This window comes from Cuculus canorus, chromosome 16 (genome assembly GCF_017976375.1).
Source record: "Cuculus canorus isolate bCucCan1 chromosome 16, bCucCan1.pri, whole genome shotgun sequence".
In the NCBI taxonomy this organism is placed as follows: Eukaryota; Metazoa; Chordata; class Aves; order Cuculiformes; family Cuculidae; genus Cuculus; species Cuculus canorus.
The window spans coordinates 9,070,942-9,090,187 of record NC_071416.1 but is presented as its reverse complement, the minus strand read 5'-3'; the positions used below and the strand labels follow the sequence as shown (position 1 = coordinate 9,090,187).

The following is a 19,246-nucleotide window of genomic DNA, read 5'->3' as shown; positions in this document are numbered from 1 at the left end:
CGGTGCGAGGAACGGGGAGGGACCGGCGGAAAAGAGAAAAAAGCAGGGAAAAAAAAAACATGTTCCCTGACCGGGAATCGAACCCGGGCCGCGGCGGTGAGAGCGCCGAATCCTAACCACTAGACCACCAGGGAGGCTCGAGGGTTGGTTTCCCGGAGTGGGCCATGAGGCAGCGTCGGGGAATGGGGAACAGCAGACCTGAAAAATGCAGAGGTGCAGGGGGCCTGCAGGGGGGCTGCAGCGGGGCTGGGGGCTGCAGCACAGGAGTGAGGGGGCTGCAGGGGGTCTGCGGTGATACTTGCACAGAAGCTGTGAGGCTGCAGCACAGGAGCAGGGAGCCTGCAGTGGGGCTGCAGTGGGGCTCGGAGGCTGCAGCACAGCAGTAGCGGGCCCAGGGGCTGAACACAGGGAGCAGTGGGGCTGGGCAGAGGCCTGCGGTGGGCCTGGGGGCTGCCCGGGCACCGCACCTCGCCCTGCCATAGCCATGCCAGCGTGTGATGTTCCTTCGCATCTCCAACAGCCTTTCCCGTCTGCTGCCTCCAGCTCAGGTTTTAAAGGAATGAACGATGATTAATCCCATCTGCTAATGGAGTCATCGCCATTTATCATAGAATCACTTGGTTGGAAAAGACGTTTGAGATCATCAAGCCAAACTGTCCCCGTCATCTACTAAACCAGATCCCTGAGCTCCTCATCTCCCTGTCTTTTAAATCCCCCCAGGGATGGTGACTCCACAACCTCCCTGGGCAGCTTCTGCTGGTGCTCTAGAACCCTTTCCATGAAGAAATCTTTCCTAACGTCTAATCTGATCCTCCCCTGCTGCAACTTAAGGCCATTTCCTCTCATCCTATTCCGTGTCAATTGGGAGAAGAGACGAGCATCCACCTCAACAACCACCTTTCAGATAGTTGTAGATAACAATAAGATCTCCCTGTAGCCTCCTTTTCTCCAGGCTTAAACAACCCCAGCTCCGTCAGCCACCACTTCTAAGAGTTGTTCACACACCCCAACCTCTCCTCTCTCCCTCTCTCTTCCTTCCGTAGCTCCTTCAGAGCCCCTGTCCCCAGCCCAGCTCTGGCACCAATGCTCCAGGGGACACTGGGGACCGCTCCTTTCCCTGAAACATCGGTGACGCACAGGGCTACCCAGCCCTGACCTTGGCCCTTGCACAGAGCCTGCATCCACGAGGAGATGCTAAACCCCTGCAGTGCCTGCGCGGGGCGGCCCAAGCTCCCAGCACCCTCAGGGACGCAGTGAGCAGGCTCACGCTGAGCCCCGGACAACACTTGGCTCCGGACCCTGCCCGCTGGGCAAGGGATGAGCGCAGGCTCCTGGAGCAGTTGTGCAACCTCTCTTATGAGTGCAAGTGTCAAATTGCTTACAAAACGCTTGCCATAGTTTCAGCTGAGGGTCAGGACGTGTTGCCAGCATGGAGATGAAGCATAGGCTGCCCAGAGCAGTGGTGGTTGCCCCGTCCCTGGAGGTGTTCAAGGCCAAGGTTGGATGGGGCTTGGAGCAGCCTGATCTAGTGGGAGGTGTCCATGCCCATGGCAGGGTTTGGAACTGGATGGGCTTTGAGGTCCCTTTCAATCCAAACCATTCTGTGATTCTATAATCAGGCTGTAAACATTATTTAATGCATCCCTTTATGAAAAAGCATCCAGAGAGCCGCCAGACAAACAAGCCAAAGGGATAGGATTGAATATTTCGGTTCCTTCTCGCCTCGCACTGCTGCAGGGAGCCAGTATCTGTCTGACAGGTTTGTTAACACATACCTGCAAACAGACTTCATCACTGTTAGACAGAACCAGACCAGAACATTCACCTGTTTATTCCCAAAGGAACGTTTTATTGACAAGTTTCCTCACTATTTATGTGTATAAACAGTTCAATACCCCAGCCCCAGCAAACCCCATTTCACCATTTCACTGGCTCTGCTTTGCGTAGGGAGGCCAGTTTCAAACACAGAGTGCCAGTAAACCACTCTACTCCCCTACTGCCTAGTACATCTATCTTCTAACATCTCATCTTGTCCCCAGGTCTGTGGAGGGAAGGGAGTGATTAAACAGGGATTAATCTGTGGGTAAGTGTCAAAACTTGCTTCTCTAAAGAAGGGTCAGAGGTGGTTCCGTCCCCCCAGGGTGATAAACCACTACAACTACCCAGATATGTACACAGCAAAACCTGAGTAAGTCCCACTTGGCCTCTAAGGCACAGAGTTGCTCACCCTAGGTATTTCTACGTGGAGGCACCTCACCTAGAATAAAATCAAGCCTTTAGAAGAAAACTTGGAATTGTTCAGCTCCTGAGCAATGAAGTTGGGCATCAAAAGAGCGAAACACCCAGCCCTTGAGGGGACTGGTTCAGCTCCGTGACTCTGCCAGTTTTGTAAACCTAGATTAGGGCTGGGGCTTTCAACTGAAAAAACCCATCCAGTCACAGTCAGAGGTACCAGACGGAGGGGCCCATGGAGAAGAGTGGGGCAGAGCCCCTCCAGCACAGCGGCTGCAGCGCCAGGGACGGCTGTGACCTTTAAAACCTTTAAAACCTGGCCCTGTTGCTAGCAGCCTTCAGAAATTCCTCCTCCAAGAATGAAGGCATAAACTCAGAAGGGAGAAGCAAGTTTCATACACTCGGGAAACAGAGTGCGTCACTGAATTTAACACAAGAATTGGCTTACAAGCATGCTGCTATGACTGTACGATGCAAAACTCCAGCACTCAACATCCAGCTGTAGAACCCTTGCAGTCATCTCTACAGAACAAAACCAGAAACAAGTAAAGCATCAGGTGATGTAAGGCTTGCAATTCAGTCTCAGAGTCCAAGGGAGCATCGCCCTAATATGATGCCAAAGCTTCTGTTTTTCTGTGGTTTTTTTTTTTGTAAGCTTTATTTCTTTAAAGTTCATTGCATTTAAAAATAAAGATTTTAGTTTTGTTAAAGCTAGAGCATTAGTGTAACAACGAGGCAGCTGCTGCATGAAGTTTCCCTTGTGAAAGCCCAGAAAAAACCCTAACGCTTGCTCTCTTTAGCAGTGAGAGCCAGGGAAACCAGTAATGGGAGAAGCCTGGGAGCTGAGAGAGCAGCTGCACAGCCTGCCCGGCACACAGAATGCAGCGAGGAGCTGAAGCTACAATGCCCATGCACTTGGCTTCTCCAAGAACTGCCCTCCTCACGCTGCTCAGGGCGATGTATCCGTTCCAAGTTATGTCAAACAAAGGAAAAATGTTTTTATCTTTACCAGAGGCATTTCTGAGCTACGTTAAGGAAACTCCATCTTGCATGCTCTCCCGAAAGGATAGCAGTGATACATTTAATCTACAAACTTTAGTGTAAAATATTATTTGTATACAAAACTTTGCATTCTCTTTATTTGTCTCAGATCCAGCAGCAGTGTCTATGAATGAAGGATGGATCTCTCCAGAATGGCACTCAGCCCCTTCGTGGATTCGCATGTCGTTGCTGTTGTGAAGATTTGGGAGGGAGGGGGCTCGCTCTTACGGTTGTGCACAGCCGTGCAAAGCCACAATGCAGGTCTAGAAAGGAGCATTGTCATGTGGAGGCTTGTCTCCCGCTCCAGAGGGGGAGTGGAGGCTGTCGATGCTATTTTCCCTGCTGCCCACCACTCTGGACTGAAAGGAGAGAATAAAGTTAAGATAACGAGAAAGCAGCACTGGGAACACCAACTCGATTCCCCCTCGTTGAGGTCACCTACTGTGGCACAGACCCCACAGATCTGAGATGTCTGCCCCAATACAAGAAAAACATTGCAGAAATCCAAGTTTCTGCAGAAGGATTCACACTATGTGTTCACAAGGCAAAGCAGATTGTTACCTTTATGGTCCCAACTCTATCTTCAAATGACTTGAAGGTTGCAGAATTCCTTTCAGAGAAAACAACAAAGAACAAATCAAGACAAGTTAGCTCTTAACTGAATCAAACCACACAGGTGGCTGCGTGCTCTGGCCACTCCAACACAGTGACAGCAGCACCCAGAGCACTTCCAGCTCCTCATGGCCTTTGGCATAACCCTCCCAGCTCCACCAGACAGGAACACCACGCGCAAACTCAGAAGGAAAACATTTATACCACATGAAATCCACCCGAGCTAAAACACTGAGGGAAACAAATCCTGTTTCACTAGGGAATCAATGCAGGGTAAGCAGAGAAGAAGCTAGCTCCTAGTTTTACAAGTCCTCCAACAGAAAGCACCCTGTCTTAAATAATGGAAAGGAAAAGCTGAAAAAGGTTTAAAACAAAGGCTTCCATTTCCTATATTGCATCCCATGGGCAGGAAGGGCCACATGCCTCTACCTATGGGCAGTTTTATTACTAGAGGAGTGATCATTTGCAGCAGGAAATGCTCATAAAAACCACAGCGTAATAAATTAATCAGAAGATTACATGTTTCTAGCAAAGAAAACCAGGTCAAGTGTTTGATAACCTGTCAAGCTGCTTTACTCGTGAACGATTCCAGAGGAGGGCTCTGTGCCGAGGATTCAGTCCGGGTGATTACTCATACAGAGCAGCTCTCCCTAGGCTAGGCTGCAGAGTGCTGGGAGCTGGGAGCTGACTACCCTCCTCTTGGCTATTTTTGCTCTGAAGAATCACTTATATTTGCACTCATAAAAAAATTTCTGTCAATACGGGACGAGGATGAACAGAGAGAGGGCTTCTGCAGGCCTCATCCAGTCCCAGCAGTTGCTTCTCCTGCAAGGAGATCACCTAATGCACCACAAGGGCATGCAACAAGGGCAGGGAGCTTCCAGGATGGAGACGGAGAGTTCAGGTTAGGATTCACCTCTGTACTAGCAATGGGCGTGCCGCACGGTGTAAGAGGAAGATGTAATCCCTCTCCTTTGGGGACCTCTGGAAGCTGTGAACTTCAGTTAGACTTTGGTATGGTCATGAGAACAAAAGAGGTGCTGATAACCACAAAAAGTGATTGGGTAAAAAACTGCCCTGAATCACTCAAACCGCAGGACGTGGTTACCCCATACAACGAGGGGGGTGTGCTTAAGAGGGAGCCAGTTGTATGACTCAGAACCAGAACCCCAGTAACGACCGAGTCGGTGCACTCCCCCACCGGCCCCTCTCAGCAGACACGGGTTTTGGTACGTTACCTCATCGCCGGCATACTTATCGAGTGGCGGATGGAGTAACTGCTACTCGGAAGCATTCAAAACAGGGAGGAAAAAGTTAAATGACAGTTTTAGACAGATACCAGCGTACCCCTGGTTCTTAAGCCCTTACTGCCCACACACAGGCTGCTGCGGACAACAGAAGCTGTATGAGCCAGCCCTCTCTTCCCTTATTTAACAGCAGCAGCCCAGAACTTAAGTTTTCCAGACACAGGACAGTCAGCCCAACTAGCTAACTGCAAACTGCTACAGTGAAACAAAAGTCGATCACAGGGCATGGGTTTGGGCTAGATTTCTCAATCTATGTCAAAAGCAAAAGTAGGCAAGGCCTAAATAATCAGCTTCCCCTTTACAGTCTGTGAGGGCCCAGCACAGAGAAACAAATGTTCCTTTTGTAGTCTTGAAGAGCATCTTACCTAAAGGAATGCGAGAAGGGGTGAGCCCTGGGAGAAGCCGTGGACAGCAGAGAGAAAAAGAAAGCGGCAGTCAGACACTTATGCAGATCTAAACAGTAAACACAGGGCAGCGGAGCAGGAACCCGGTCACAGGATCATGGGACAGCAAAGTCAACTAAGCGGGAGGAAGCCTACAGAAGCAAGCGAAAACTATTGCTTTTCATTAACTCAAATAAGCCAAGCTAAGGGAGTTCTCAGGATGATAACAGCACCCACAGCAACTTAATGTGCTGGGACAAAAAGAAGTGGGTGTGCAACAGCAACACAAACCATTTTACCGATCCCCTTTCACTGCTTTCATGGGGATTTTTTCTTTTACAGCATATTTTCCTAAAATGAGTTTTTTATCAAGTGCCAGCTAATTAGGTGAAGATGCCTCCTTCCCCCATCTCTGCCCATGAGATCACATACAAAGACAGCACTGCAAGGACTCCTGGCTGAGAACCTTCGTAACAGGAACCCGCAATGGATACCTGCACGTTATCTCGCCCAGCCTGCAGATCTCAGAGTTACAGCTCAGAGAACAAACACACTGCAGCACAATAAAGATAAAAGTCTCTGAATAAAAAGTATCACGTTTACCCCACAACCTCGTTGCCCATTTTTAGGTCTCAAGGCAACGTATTCTGCCCTAGGTACCAGACCCACACATGTGATTCTGCAGTGCAAGATCACCTCAGTCTTCTGAAATAACAGATCATGGTTTCCTACTCCTGCTAGGAAGGTCACCAGGATGCTCTCAAAGGATTTCTTCTACCAGAAGCAGTGTTTTATTCCACTTAAATATGATTTTTGTCTCTGCAGGAGGAAGCACTCATGGCGAGTTGGATCTAAAGTACTTGGCAAGGACTACAAGTGGTTTTCCTTCCATCCAGAGCAAAGCTGTTAGGCTTTATGGTTTCATTTCCCTACGCATCCAAGTCAGCTGTCTGGCAGGGCAGACTCCTTGAAATGCTGTCTTTGCATGCGAAACAAATCAACTTCCTACTTCCTTTTGCTTAAAGAACACAGATAACACACATCCATGCATCGTGCTGCCCTGTATGCAATACCACAAGCACCGGTCTGTTTGTTCGGCATCTGTGCCTGGACCTGGCAGCAACCCTTCTCCTCCTTCCATAAGGATTTAAAATTTATGTAAATCCAGCAATTTCTGGGCACTTTCGGGGCTCAGGCTAACATTTCGTAACAAATTTGCTTGTAGTATTATGCACAGCAAACTCAGACAACACAAAGTGTATTTGGGGGCACAAATCCACAAAGTGAGCCGTTATCAACAGAGGAAATGCCGTTCTGCACTTTACCGGGGTCAGTAAAATACAGGAACGCGATGTCTGAAAGTCGATTTACTTTGTAACTGCAAGTGGAGATAACAGAAAAGGCTGAATTGGCACCAGTAACTAACTTCATTTTCTCCACTCGAGGCTGGGTACAGAGCAACAGCATTAATACAGTCAGTGCACGGTCACCGCGCTAACTTCAGTGTTTCTGTACAACCCACACCTACATTTAAACTTACTTTGACCAGAATACAACCACCCTAACGATCTAACCTAGGGCACATTACTTAGGGCAGTACCACAGCAGTTTGGTCCAAACTTTTTTCATGGAATTACAACTACGCCCTCCATGTATCAGAAGCATTTGTCCCATTCATCACGCCTTCCTTGCATTTATCAACCGGTGAAGGCTGACCAAACAAGGAAATCCCTTCTGTTATCTCGACACTTCCAGTGATGGAAAATAAACCTGATTTACAAGTGAGTTTGTAGTCTCAGAGGAAAAAGGAAAGTACAGTAAGGGAGGATGCAGTGTAGGCTACGAGGCCTATGACAGAGATTCTCTGGGAGCAGAGATCAACCCCACTTCTTCAGAGAAGACATCACAACAACACAACAAACTTCGCTTCTTGTCAGCTCTGATCGTGTATCAGAACATTGTTCCGTTTTCACCTGGCAAGGGTGGAAAGTGGTACAGCTCCTGCAGAAACTCATGCTCAGAGTCAAACCTCATTCAGAATCAGAAATATCAAGACTTGAACACAGTGCAGGAGACAGATGTCTGTTTATATACACACAGGGAAACCAAAAAAGTCTTAAAAAAAATCATTACTGTGTTCCTCCACAGGGCCACAAATGCAAAGCAAATCCCACTGAAAGAACTTTGGCGGAGACTTCCAAACTACAAGACAGAAGCTGCCTCTATTTCACAATACAGGACCCAAGGTATGAGCTAGAAAAAGCTATGCAGATGTTTAAATTGGTGATTAATGCTGAGCAGTAGCAATGCTGCAAAGCTCTGATGTGTTTGCAGGCTGACTGCATAGCCAGTTTTCACCAGGGCTGTGTCAGGCCAGCCATCACCAGCAGTAATGGGCACTCTCCTCACTCAGCCATGCATCCCCTCCCTCCATCTTCTGCTCCTCTGATGGCACAAACATTTCTGCAGCTGCATGGTGATTTGGATTCTCCCAACCAGAAGACAACAGGCAGGACCAAACCTGTTTGAATGGCTTCTTCTGGTGGCAACACTGGTTCAAGAGCTCCCTGTTCGGTCCAAAAAGCACAGCCTGCACCCTTTTGCCACATCAGCCTGCCCAGACCACAGAAGTTGGGCACCGAATTTTACTTCACTACCAACAATTTAGCAAAACCTATTACCACCACATCTTGTGCCAGTATCTGTCTCCTATGACTGCACATAAATCTTCTTGTAGACTAGGTAATTTCCAGGAAAGACAAATTTAAACTTGAATAGTGGGAAAGGTAGGAAACCAGCAAGTCCTCTGCCAAATTCAGAGAAGCAAGCTACTGCAAACACCACAAATCGCCCTCCAGGAACACAGTAAATAACTAACTGAGGACAGAACTAGAATAAAGCAGTGCTATGTGATCAGAGGCCAACATGTTCTTACCACTTGGATACTCCCAGCCACAGTGGAAGAGGAAATTCCCTACAAAGAACGACAGCTACTCATTCAATCCAAGGTCTGATACATCACGTTAAATGCAAGCTCTGGGAATACTTCCTTAATAACCTAGACAGGTCGTACGTGCAGAATTAGGTCTCGGTTCCAATAAAAACACAGTCAAGGTATTCTGCATGAATAACCTCAACATTGCCATTAGTGGGGAACCAATCTTCAGCTTAAATTTCCCAAGATCAGGGAAATCACCAGTTCTAATCTTCGATTTTGTACAGCTGAGACACTCCCAGAGCAAGAACCTCAGCCAGCAAGAAAGGGCACCGGCCTCTCATTTCCAGATGAAAGAGGTTTAGATTTGCAGTCACTTCAGCAGTCACCTGCTTTGGGAATCTAGGTAACCACCAGCCACAAGGAGACATTTTTAATGTTGTGAGGATCTTCTGAACTGATCCATACCTTCCAACCGGTATGTAGTAACCGTGCCTGGAAAGCGTACTGCCCTTCTCCAGGGAAAGCTGACACACAGGACTTGGAACTGCACCACATGCAGTATCCAGACTTGGCCCCATTTTGAAGTGTAACAGCACAGGAGTGATGAAGCCTTTCTAATCCCAAGTAATAATACTGACAAAATCCAGTACTGAATGGAAAAGGTAAACGTAAACGTTACTTTCTTATATTTGATGTAAAAGCTGCAGCAAAACCATATGACAGTAAAAGGGAGAAGGCTGCTAAAAATGTTCTGCCAGTTCTCCTAGGCCAAATCAAACTTAAATGCCTTAAAACTGATTTTATCCCATTGACAAGTGTTCGATCTGTCCTAAACTACGACGCACAGGGCCACATGGAAGGCAGCGGTCCATTGACAGCACCGCGCTGCCTACACAGAAAATTGAAAACCAGTCTAGTTACTCTGTAAAGCCTTGTTACTGTTTGAAACCTGGATCAAAGCACTGGAGCACAGCACAGAAACCTTACCTCATGTCACCAAGTTTCCTGCTGATAACAGAACCGACATTGGAAAGGGCTGCTGAAGTCTTCTGTCCTGCCTGGGAAAGGGTTTCCTGGGTCTTCTTATAACTAAATAGAAAAAAAAAATCATAAATTGAACTAACAGGTAGGATCCAAAAGCAAGAAACACACCCCTTTTGAAAAACGAACCCCTATTAAAGGAAAGAAGCTAACTTAGTGAGCTGCACTGACCCCACTGAAAAAGCCCCTTCCAGTCTTGCATGTAATCAAGAATTTAAAGTTTTAGAAAAGCAGCAAGTGTAGGATTAACCTTTCCCTACACTCACTTTACCATTTGGACCACATGCTTTTAAATTTGACCAATATTTGCATAACCCTCCCTCCCCCAAGTTTGGAAACTCAAACACCATAGCACCGTATCCCATTTGCTCTACAACTGTCTTTTGGTCTCCGTGAGAATATAAGCATAGGAACCTATTCCTTTTTCGCAGACTTGAAGAAGTTACAGCATTTGTTGTAGTGTCAGGTTAGGGAGGACAGAAGCAAGACTAACATCACCGCACAGAAAAGACATGCAGGAATCGGCATTACCTCTACAGCTGCAGCTTAGGAATAAATTGGTAGAGAAGCTTCCCATCAGTTACCATCAACCACAACACATGAGAGGTCAGGCAGTTATGTGCCAAGCGATGACATTTGGGTTTATACCAGAGCTGAAGAAGACAGACACTTGAGAGCCTTTGTTTCCTTCAGATGAGACTAATTTTAGCAACGATGATTCTTTGAGCCACTTTCATTAACTCACCCTCTCTAAGCTATACCACGGTAGGCGATTAACATCCAAATTTATGGCATTCCTCAAATTACAAAAGACTCAGGCTGGAAAACAAGCTCAACAATCTAAGCCACGTTTTCTTATTCCATATGTTGGAACTCAGGATTCCTTTTGTGCCTGACCAAGATATTTAGGAGAAGGACACTACAAACAGCCCAAGGCTCAAAGGACAGTGCTGACAGCTGACTATGATTCACAGCTCATTCTCTCCAGACAGAAGTGTAGGAAGCACCAGAACCGGGTTCAAGCGATACCAATCACAACGTGTTGGTTTGTTGGGTTTGGTTTGGCCAAGAATCAAGAACATACATCAGATGCACACAGAACAGGGTAAAAATGGGTCAGCCTTTCCTTCCCTGTTCCTGAAAGAAAATGCCCATAACCTACACATTTTTCAGAACATTTGCCCTTTAATTCAGGACTCCAGGAGAACCTGAGTGTGCCTCAACAGCCAGGCATCAACACCGTTTCTCCACAACACAGTCTTTTGCAAGAAGTAGTCACCTTGGGACCATTTAGGAGTGCACTGATCAACAACAAGACTAGTTGCTCTTACACATGCCTTCCTATCACAGTAATTGTGTTTGAACCCTGGGGCCAAAGCTGCTTTGGGAGAGAAGGATCTCGATCCCTGCTTTGGGCAGCCAGGCTCCTCCCTGGCTAACCGAGTCCTACCATGGGATTTGATTTACACCTGCCCAACTTTACATCTGCCCAACAGAAACAGCACAGATCTGGTGCTGACTGGAATACCTTGCCCTGACTCTATGTTTGCTTGACACTCAGCTCTTGCAGAGCAGCGTTGGGCACCAGAACAGCGATGAGACGAATAGTTTACAGCCTCAAAGGAACCATCTCACCACACACACCGCAGACTCCCAGGAATTACATCTAGTTCAGCAGAAAAAGGCTAGAGGTTTCCCACTGTATTTCCCACACCTGACAGCAGTATTCTCAAGATAACTGAAGATCTAGCACTGAAGTGCTGCTCCTTCTGCCCGAGTGTGCTTCTCCACGATGCCAGTACAAACTACTTGTGCCGACACAGGGATCTAGACTGAAATGCAGCTGAAATATAAACTTGGAAGAACAAAAAAAGACAGCAGCAGCCAGATCAGGTCACCAACCCAGTCCTGCAGCTGCAGCTCCCACACACACGTACACGCCTCTGCCACTGCGACGCGGGAGGCAGAGCCAGGAAAGCGCAGCTGCGACGAGCAGTTCTCTAACCCAGAACTGCCAGCAGAAACACATGTGGAACTGCGCCTGTGACAACCAGGGATCAGGTTATACAAGCCTCTAATGCAACTTAACTATGCCCAGCCCTGACCTAGAAGTCGCAACCGCTCTCGCGCAAGAGACACAGCCAGGTTTGCCAAGGCTTTAAATTCACACTCACTTTCTTTCCTTAGCACCAGTACAAAGCACAATAGAGTAATCCAAATCTGGGAGCAATAAATATCAGCTCCAATTAATACCTTGCTCTCCCAACAGGCAATTGGCTGCAGCAGAAGCTGCACAAATGATCTCTGCCCTGTGGTGTTCCAACATTTCACTGCATCCCCTCTCCTATAAATCCGGACAGGGAGGAGCCAGACCTGCACTCTCAAATCCTCCTTTATCCATTAATACCAGCTTCCTCTCACTTGCTCCTATCCAGCAACTACCATTTGCGCTGTCTGGCTAAGAACACAAACCATCCAAGCCATCTTGCATTCTGGTTACAGTGAAACAGGCGCAAGGGGCAGATAGGGCTGATTTCTATCCTCTCTGCTCACAGAGGGCAAGTCCATTGCCAGGAACGGCAACTACCAGGAAATCCAACCGTGTACAAAAGCCCCATGAGGTCAGGAGCTCAGCCCATTCCCAGTTCAGTCAGGATGCTTGTCAGTTATAATGCAGAGAAGCTCAAAAAAACAGAAAGAGAATGGATTCGCATAAAAATCCCAAAACATAGGAGTAAAACCTCATCCCTGGATTTCTTTAACTCGACTCCTTGCATTTATCGAGCTTTAGACAAAGGATGTAGAAGACCTGTGTGTTTTCTGAAATGTTGCTGAGATCCCAGCTCTCAAGCCCTCTTGCCTCTCCCTTTCCAACAGCATCTGCCTTGCTACTATGAACTGTCACCCTACCTAGTGCCAAAGCAAGCAGGAAAACTAGCGTGTCACGGCTATGCCGGCCTTAAGTGCTCTACAAAACCTCGCTTCCGCCACATTTCTGGCACTTGTTAAGTACAAGGAAACAGATATAATGAGAAGTTTTCTATTCTAGCAGGCACACCCAGGGAGGAACACAGATGAAACACCACTGGAGCCAGCCGCATTGTCAGCAAGCATAAAAAAACAAGGTCACTGTTTAGCAAGTGAAACAGTGACAATTTACACCTTACCTAGAAAACATACATGGAACATTGACTCTGCATACTATAATTTTTTTTCTGATACTTCTGCTTTATCAGCTCTCATTTTTCATCCCTCTTATGACGAAAACCTTCTATCCACACCCACTGCCAATCCCAAGGCAGCTCAAAGGACTGAATTTCATACCTGGTCCAAAGAACAGGAAAAGCTGGCTTACCCGAGACCTCCCTTACCACGGTTCAAATCAGTTCAGAACACAATGACATTCCCTACCTGTTCCCACTGAATCACTGGAAAGGATTCCCTTATACCCTGTGTGAAAGATGCAGGCGAGAAGGACGAAGACCAACTGCCATAACATGTTTCCATAATTTAGTCCAAATGAGAATTTAATTTCAGGCATTTAACAAAAACATGGCTAAGAGACCTTTGCGGCCAACGACTGGAGTACAACAGCTGTGGAGTTTAAGCTCTTCAAGTCCATTTAGGGCCCAACATGGCAGAACAGCTGTCTTGGACACCAAAGCTCTATTTGTTCTCATCAGGGACCACGGCAAAAAGCAAAGCTCCTGCTCCCTGCAGAGGGTGAAGGGAGGAGGTCAGGCTGGCCACGCCACAGATTGGCAGCTGAAGTCACAATGTGTGGCGCACAGGTCTGGGCTACCTGGTGGCTTCAGCCAGTTCTCCAAGAGCAGGCAGGCATTTGAAAAGCATCACTGGGACGATTATCTTCTTATTATGACAATGAAATCAGTCAAATACTGATCTGAGGAAAAGCCCTCTCTCCCAGAAGAAGCATTTATCGGGTTAGAAAAGCTAAAGCCAGAAAGGAGAACTGTTTAAGTAGTTCGAGTCAAAGCAGAGGACTGTGAGCAGGGGCACACAGCATTAGTGGCAGCAGATTGTCATGAAAGCATTTGTTAACGCTGACAGTTAAGACACTCACGCTTCTGATTGAGTTAATTTTTCATTCCAGTCCTCCAGTGTGCTGCTGGCTGAAAGATATCTACAAACACAATGGACGTTAGACACAGTGCCAAGGCTCACCACAGAGGCTGCTTCTGACACTTTCCACACTACCAGCATCTCTTTACACTAACGGTATCACAGGTTTCTTTTCTCTGACAACAGCTTCTCCCCTTCTCTATTACAGCTAGAAGGAAAAGAGCTGTTGTTGAACAGGCGGCAAGACACCTAAGCCCCAGATTCATTCTTATTTAAGCACATGGAAACAAAGCCTGCAGTTTAGGTGTCAGCAATTGAAAGGCTTTGTCTCTTCTGCTCGTTTCCTACACGCTCCGTGGCGGCTACATGCTAAAAGCACAGAGTGGTGAATGGAGCTCAAGGCCAAAAAACCCTGAATGCCACAGCCAAAGCTCTTGTGTTATCAATACAGCACAACCTGGGCAACTGTTAAACTCGGCTCCATCTACTTACCTTTACAAATCACTTTTGCTTATACACAAAACAGCACCTTAGCAGTTGCACAAATTGGCACTGGTGATACAGAACAAACACAAGCACTACAGAAGGTGTCTGCTGCCAGCATAGACAACAGGCAGAGGCGCTCAGAGGAGGTGATGTGTCGCAGGCAGTTCTGTCACCAGAAGCATAACGCTCCCCAGTTAGATCAGAGCCATCTTGCCAAGTGGCGGGATGCTCCTAATCCATGTTTCCCTCTTAGCTAAACAATCCTCTCCTTCAACACAAGGCATAGAAAGGAGAGAATCTTCAGTGCAGCCAACATTCAAGGTCTGCCTTACATTCAGATATGCAGCAGGAATCCAAATGGTTCATGGGGAGATTGAGATGAGACATTAGGAAGTTTTCCTGTGAGGGAAGCCCTGACCCAGGTTGTCCAGAGCAGTGGTGGCTGTCCCATCCCTGGAGGTATTCCAGGCCAGACTGGATGGGGCTTGGAGCAACCCGACCCAGCGGAAGGTGGCCCTGCCCGTGGCAGGGGGTGGAACTGGGTAAGCTTTGAGGTCCCTTCTAACCCAAACCATTCCACGATTCTCTATCTAACATAATCAAAGAGTTCTAGAGACAGAAGTAACCAGATGTTCTTTGTCCACATTTGTGCCCTGCATGTATTTACTGCCAAGACGAAAATTTATGGCTTTCTGGTGCTGACATACACTAATGCAGAAGAGCTGCCACATGGCAGTATTCAAAAGCTCACACACACATTTGCTTTTGCACAGTCCCTATTTCCACCTTTGGGTGCCTTCTCTCCCCTGCAGCCACACAGAAGGGCAATAATCAAACCAACTCCTACCACATCTGATGAGAAGAGACACAGTTTCACCGTAAAGAGAGGTTCACTAACAAGACACACAATTACAACAAACTAACCCTCCGATGACCAGAGAAAGGGAAACCGCGGCTGATTCTTTGCAATTTTTGTTTACACAGTGTGGTCTGGTAACTGATCGGAATGTTTCCTCTGCAATAGCAAGGCCATGAGAGAGATGATAGCAGTAACATTTACTCATCTCCTCCACAACCAAGGGATGCTTATGGCTGGAAGCTGGGCATGCTGCTAATCAGAGTCCTGCTTCACCGTCCCTCCAACTCCTGGTCAACCCTGATGCCTGTGAGAACAGGGAGCAGCACAAATCAGGGAGCGCAGCAAGGAGCAAGGAGGAGCAGCTGGGGAGCCCCGGGCACTCACAAGTCAGACTGTGTCACTTTGTCATTCCACTCTCCAAGTTTCTCAGATGTTTTCACATAACTAGAAACAGAAAGTGTTAATGAATATAACTCCAATATTCATTATTCAAAGACACAGATTTCAGTTACAAAGGAATAACAGAAATCAGGCAGGGATGTAGGAGGGATGACGAGGAAAAAGAGAAAGAACAAACAGTGAGATGAACCGCTCAGCAATCTGATCTGCAGCAGCGCTGTCAGCACTAAATTCCCGTGAAGTTATGGGAGACTTTTGAGACCAAACCGTATCTCTGCGGGTACTGAGAGTTTCTCACACCCAGGCACAACTGCAGGGACCAGCTTACCTCCTTGGCTTCCCTTTTGGCACTGCCAAGCACCACAGTGACTTCATGCCTAGTCTAATTTCCAGCCTCCTTTAGGCAGAGGTGACTGCACTACGCACACTGGTATCAGAGGTGCAGGCTTTTTAATTCAAGCTATATGACTCAGAAACAGCTTCCGAGCTAGCCCTATGCAGCAGTTTTGCAACTTCTTGCTTTTTTCCTTGAGCCTGAGCTCAGAACAAGGCAGCAGCTGCCTGCATCTCAAAGAATGGGCAGAAAGGGGCAAATTGGACTGTTCAGTGGCAATCCAGATGTCTGACAGCATGGGAGAGAGCATCTAGCAACAGTTTATCCAGATCGCAGACAAAAAAGTTCTATCCCACTGAAATAAGAGAAATTATTTTCTTTTTAAGTGCCTTTTACTCCATCAGAGCAAACTTCTCCAGCCACCTGAAAGAGCCCTGCAACATGCTGCTGGGAAATAATTCCTACGGAGTCATATTTAAATAAACACACATCACAAGCAACACTTACGCATTGGAGACTTGGACATCGTGCCAGCTTTTAGACAGGTTTTGCTTTAGCCCATCCAAGGGAGTCAAACCCAGCTTCCTCTTCAGCTCTCCGCAGTGCCTCTCCTTCGCAGCCAGGACTTGCCTGAGAGTGCCAATCTCTTCTTCCACCTTAGAGACAGGCAGGGGTTTGTCATAAATCACAGCTCAGTAAGTTTCAAAATTAAGCCACCTTTCTCCGTTCCTCAAAATTAGAAAGATTTCATTAACATGAACTTAAAGAATTGGTACAAATGTCAAGTTCATGCAGAACAATCCTGGAACAAGTGCTGGAAAGGGAGGTCTATGGATCAGAGACAAGTCACCGTATCATATTCAGGGCACCAAGTCAGAACTCATTTCTAGCACTGGAATTTAACAGCAAATAAAAATCAGCTGCCAAACCTTATTAACTAAGAGTTCTACTTTATGATCCTTTTCCTCATCATTAAAGCAAAGAGGTTTTCCTCAGAGATCTTTCTTAAAACATTTCCAAAGCGCTCAGGAGTTGTTTCCAGCCAGAGAGGGTTCAATTCGACCTCAGCTACAGCTCACCAAGGTCTGCAAAGACCTCCTTCCTGTAGGTCAAAGCATCAGCACAAGATTCTCAAACTGAACGACAGGAGAGCAGTTGCAATTTTAACTTCAGCTACGTTGCAGACATAAGGTATAATATGACTGAATTTTAAAATCAACCTGAATTTTGGGCACCTATTGGATGCTACGCTACATGATTTCAGCTCCTCAGAAGGATTCAGGCACCAAAAATAGTTGCCTATAAATGTAATAAATATTTAAGAATAAAAGGTACAAAAAGAAAGCATGTTAACTGCTCTGTTGTTTCAGTTTCCTAAGAAATATTAGTTTCTTTTGTATACCGCTTACCTAAAGTGTTTTCTTATTTCAAACAGCACTAAAAGACTACAATAAGCTCACAGCATCAAAAGCTACTTATTTCCTTACAGCTCTAAATTAATTCAACCCAGGAAAACACAGGCAACAACTGAGAGCGTTTGAAGTGTCTCCAGCTTTGTGCATTTCAACAGTCAGCTGAGAGATCCAAAGGTAAAACCACTGCAAAATTAAAGCAAACCGAAGCCCTCCTCCCACAGCTCCCGTTTGTTCCATTCCAGCACAACACAACAGTGGCCACTCTGGCAAGGGCGAGCGCCCCAATACCTTGGCGAGCTCGGATCTCAACTCCTCTTCTTCGGCAAGCGTCAGCCCCTCGGGTGCTGAGGTCCTGGCCGCAGCCGCGCTATCCACAGGGACATCTGTCATGGCGTTCACCAGCAGCCCTTTGTTGGGAGAGTTAAGGTTGATATCTGTCGCAGAGAGGAGCAGAGGCAGAGGGGATAAACAGCCAGCAAGCAAGACACGGTATGCAAAGCCAGGCAGCCTGATGGGAAAGGTGAAGAGAGGGGCTGCCCAGAGAGAGGAAGAGAAACTGCCCGTGGAGTTTCCTCCATCAGCATCTGCCAGGCGTGACAGAGGCACCGGGCTCTGCTTATCTGAAATAGCTCCTCTGCCCGGCACCAGCTGCTAAACACCCAAGGGGGCCAATGCGAGCCCTAGGGTAGGAGGATGAGCCCCAGGAGAGAGAAGAAAAAGTCCATAGAGTGGGAGAGGAAAGGAAGAACGAACCCCTAGAAGGGTGGGGGTACAGGACATGAGCCGCCAGCACCCTTCGCAGGGCCCAGAACCGCAGCCCCTCGAGGCCTCTCTCCCCTCATGGCAGCCTCTTTCCCTCTCCCTGTGTCCTTTCCCTGACAGAGCCCCCCTCTCCCCATTCACAGCTCCATCACTCAAGCCCCCCAGTACCCGCACATACACACCAGGCCCTCTCTTCTTCTCCTCATGGCTCCTCTCCAACCTCACAGCTCGCGACCTCCACGGCCCCTCTTTTCCCTCACAGCACCCCCATGGCCTCTGTCCCCATCCCCCACTCCTTTCCCCCCATCTCCAGCCCTCTCTGCCCTCATGCCTCCTCGCATCCCAGCCTCCCTACACCCTCTCCTCTCTCACGGCCCCCCCTCCCCTCCCCTCCCCAGCACCGTCGCTCCTCTCCCCACTCACTGCTCCCCGCTCCTATCCCCTGCCTCTCACGCCCCCGCCTTCCCAGGCCCGTCTTCGCCCTCATTGCCCCCCATCCCTGGCCCCTCTTCCCCTTCCCAGGTCCCTCGTCTCCCCGTGCTTTCCCCCCTCGCCCAGCCACCACCTCAGGATCCTCTCCTCCCCGGGGCCTCTTCTCCCACCTCCCTGGCCCCTCTCTTCCCCGCTCCGTGCCCCCCGCCCCTACCCTGCCCGCCGCTCTCCATGGCGGCGCCCCGGCCCCCCTCGATGACGCTGCCCAGCACCGCCCTCCTCCTCTCCCCCCTCCACTTCCCTCCACTTCCGGACAGCGTCGCGGAGCGATGACGTCACACCCGTGGCGACCCCTCTGCGTTCGCTCCGCCCCCCGATACCGGAAGCGGCGGCGGCGCGGGCGTGACGTCACGGGGCGGGGGGCAGTGGTGACTGATCGCGGGCGGAGGGCAGGGGGCAGCAGCGGGGCTGGAGCGGGGGAACGGGGCGGGACCGTAAAGCCGTCCAGCCCCACCCCTGCCATGGGCAGGGACACCTCCCACTGGATCCTTTTGCTCAGAGCTCCGTCCAACCTGGCCTTGAACACCTCCAGGGATGGGGCAGCCACCACTGCTCTGGACAACCTGGGCCAGGGCCTCCCCACCCTCACAGCAAAACATTTCTTCCCAAGATCTCATCTCAATCTCCCCTCGTTCAGTTTAAAACCATTCCCTTCATCCTATCCCTGCCCTCTCTGATCAAGAGCCCCTTCCCAGCTTTCCTGGAGCCCCTTTCAGTGCTGAAGCTGCTCTAAGGTCTCTCTGGAGCCTTCTCCAGGCTGAACAACCCCAACTCTCTCAGCCTGGCTTTGTACAGGAGGTTCTCCAGCCCTTGGATCATCTCCATGGCCTCCTCTGGACTCGCTCCAAGTCCTTTCTATATT

At 48.5% G+C, this 19,246-nt stretch overlaps 1 protein-coding gene and 1 non-coding gene across 18 annotated transcripts; both read right to left on the bottom strand.

Moving 5' to 3' along the window:
• Window positions 1–62: 62 nt before the first annotated feature.
• TRNAE-CUC (transfer RNA glutamic acid (anticodon CUC)) lies at window positions 63–134 on the bottom strand. Its single transcript has one exon. It is a non-coding gene; the product is annotated as a tRNA-Glu (tRNA).
• Window positions 135–1,821: 1,687 nt separating this feature from the next.
• On the bottom strand, window positions 1,822–18,646 carry TPD52L2 (TPD52 like 2). 17 transcript variants are annotated; one of them, XM_054081405.1, is made up of 11 exons: window positions 18,539–18,625; window positions 17,419–17,537; window positions 16,223–16,371; window positions 15,367–15,426; window positions 13,639–13,698; window positions 9,501–9,602; window positions 8,511–8,549; window positions 5,558–5,584; window positions 5,124–5,165; window positions 3,835–3,883; window positions 1,822–3,632 (listed from the first exon to the last, which is right to left on the bottom strand). In XM_054081405.1, exons 1-11 carry the CDS (start codon window positions 18,555–18,557, stop codon window positions 3,537–3,539), a joined length of 762 nt encoding a protein of 253 aa, XP_053937380.1. In that variant the 5' UTR covers window positions 18,558–18,625; the 3' UTR covers window positions 1,822–3,536. The 17 variants fall into 17 exon arrangements, 14 of the variants coding, with proteins under 14 accessions (XP_053937380.1, XP_053937382.1, XP_053937384.1 ...); XM_054081407.1 differs by lacking the exon at window positions 18,539–18,625 and adding an exon at window positions 17,904–17,925; XM_054081404.1 differs by having other exon boundaries at window positions 1,823–3,632; window positions 17,419–17,564; window positions 18,539–18,646.
• Between the last annotated feature and the right edge of the window lie 600 nt (window positions 18,647–19,246).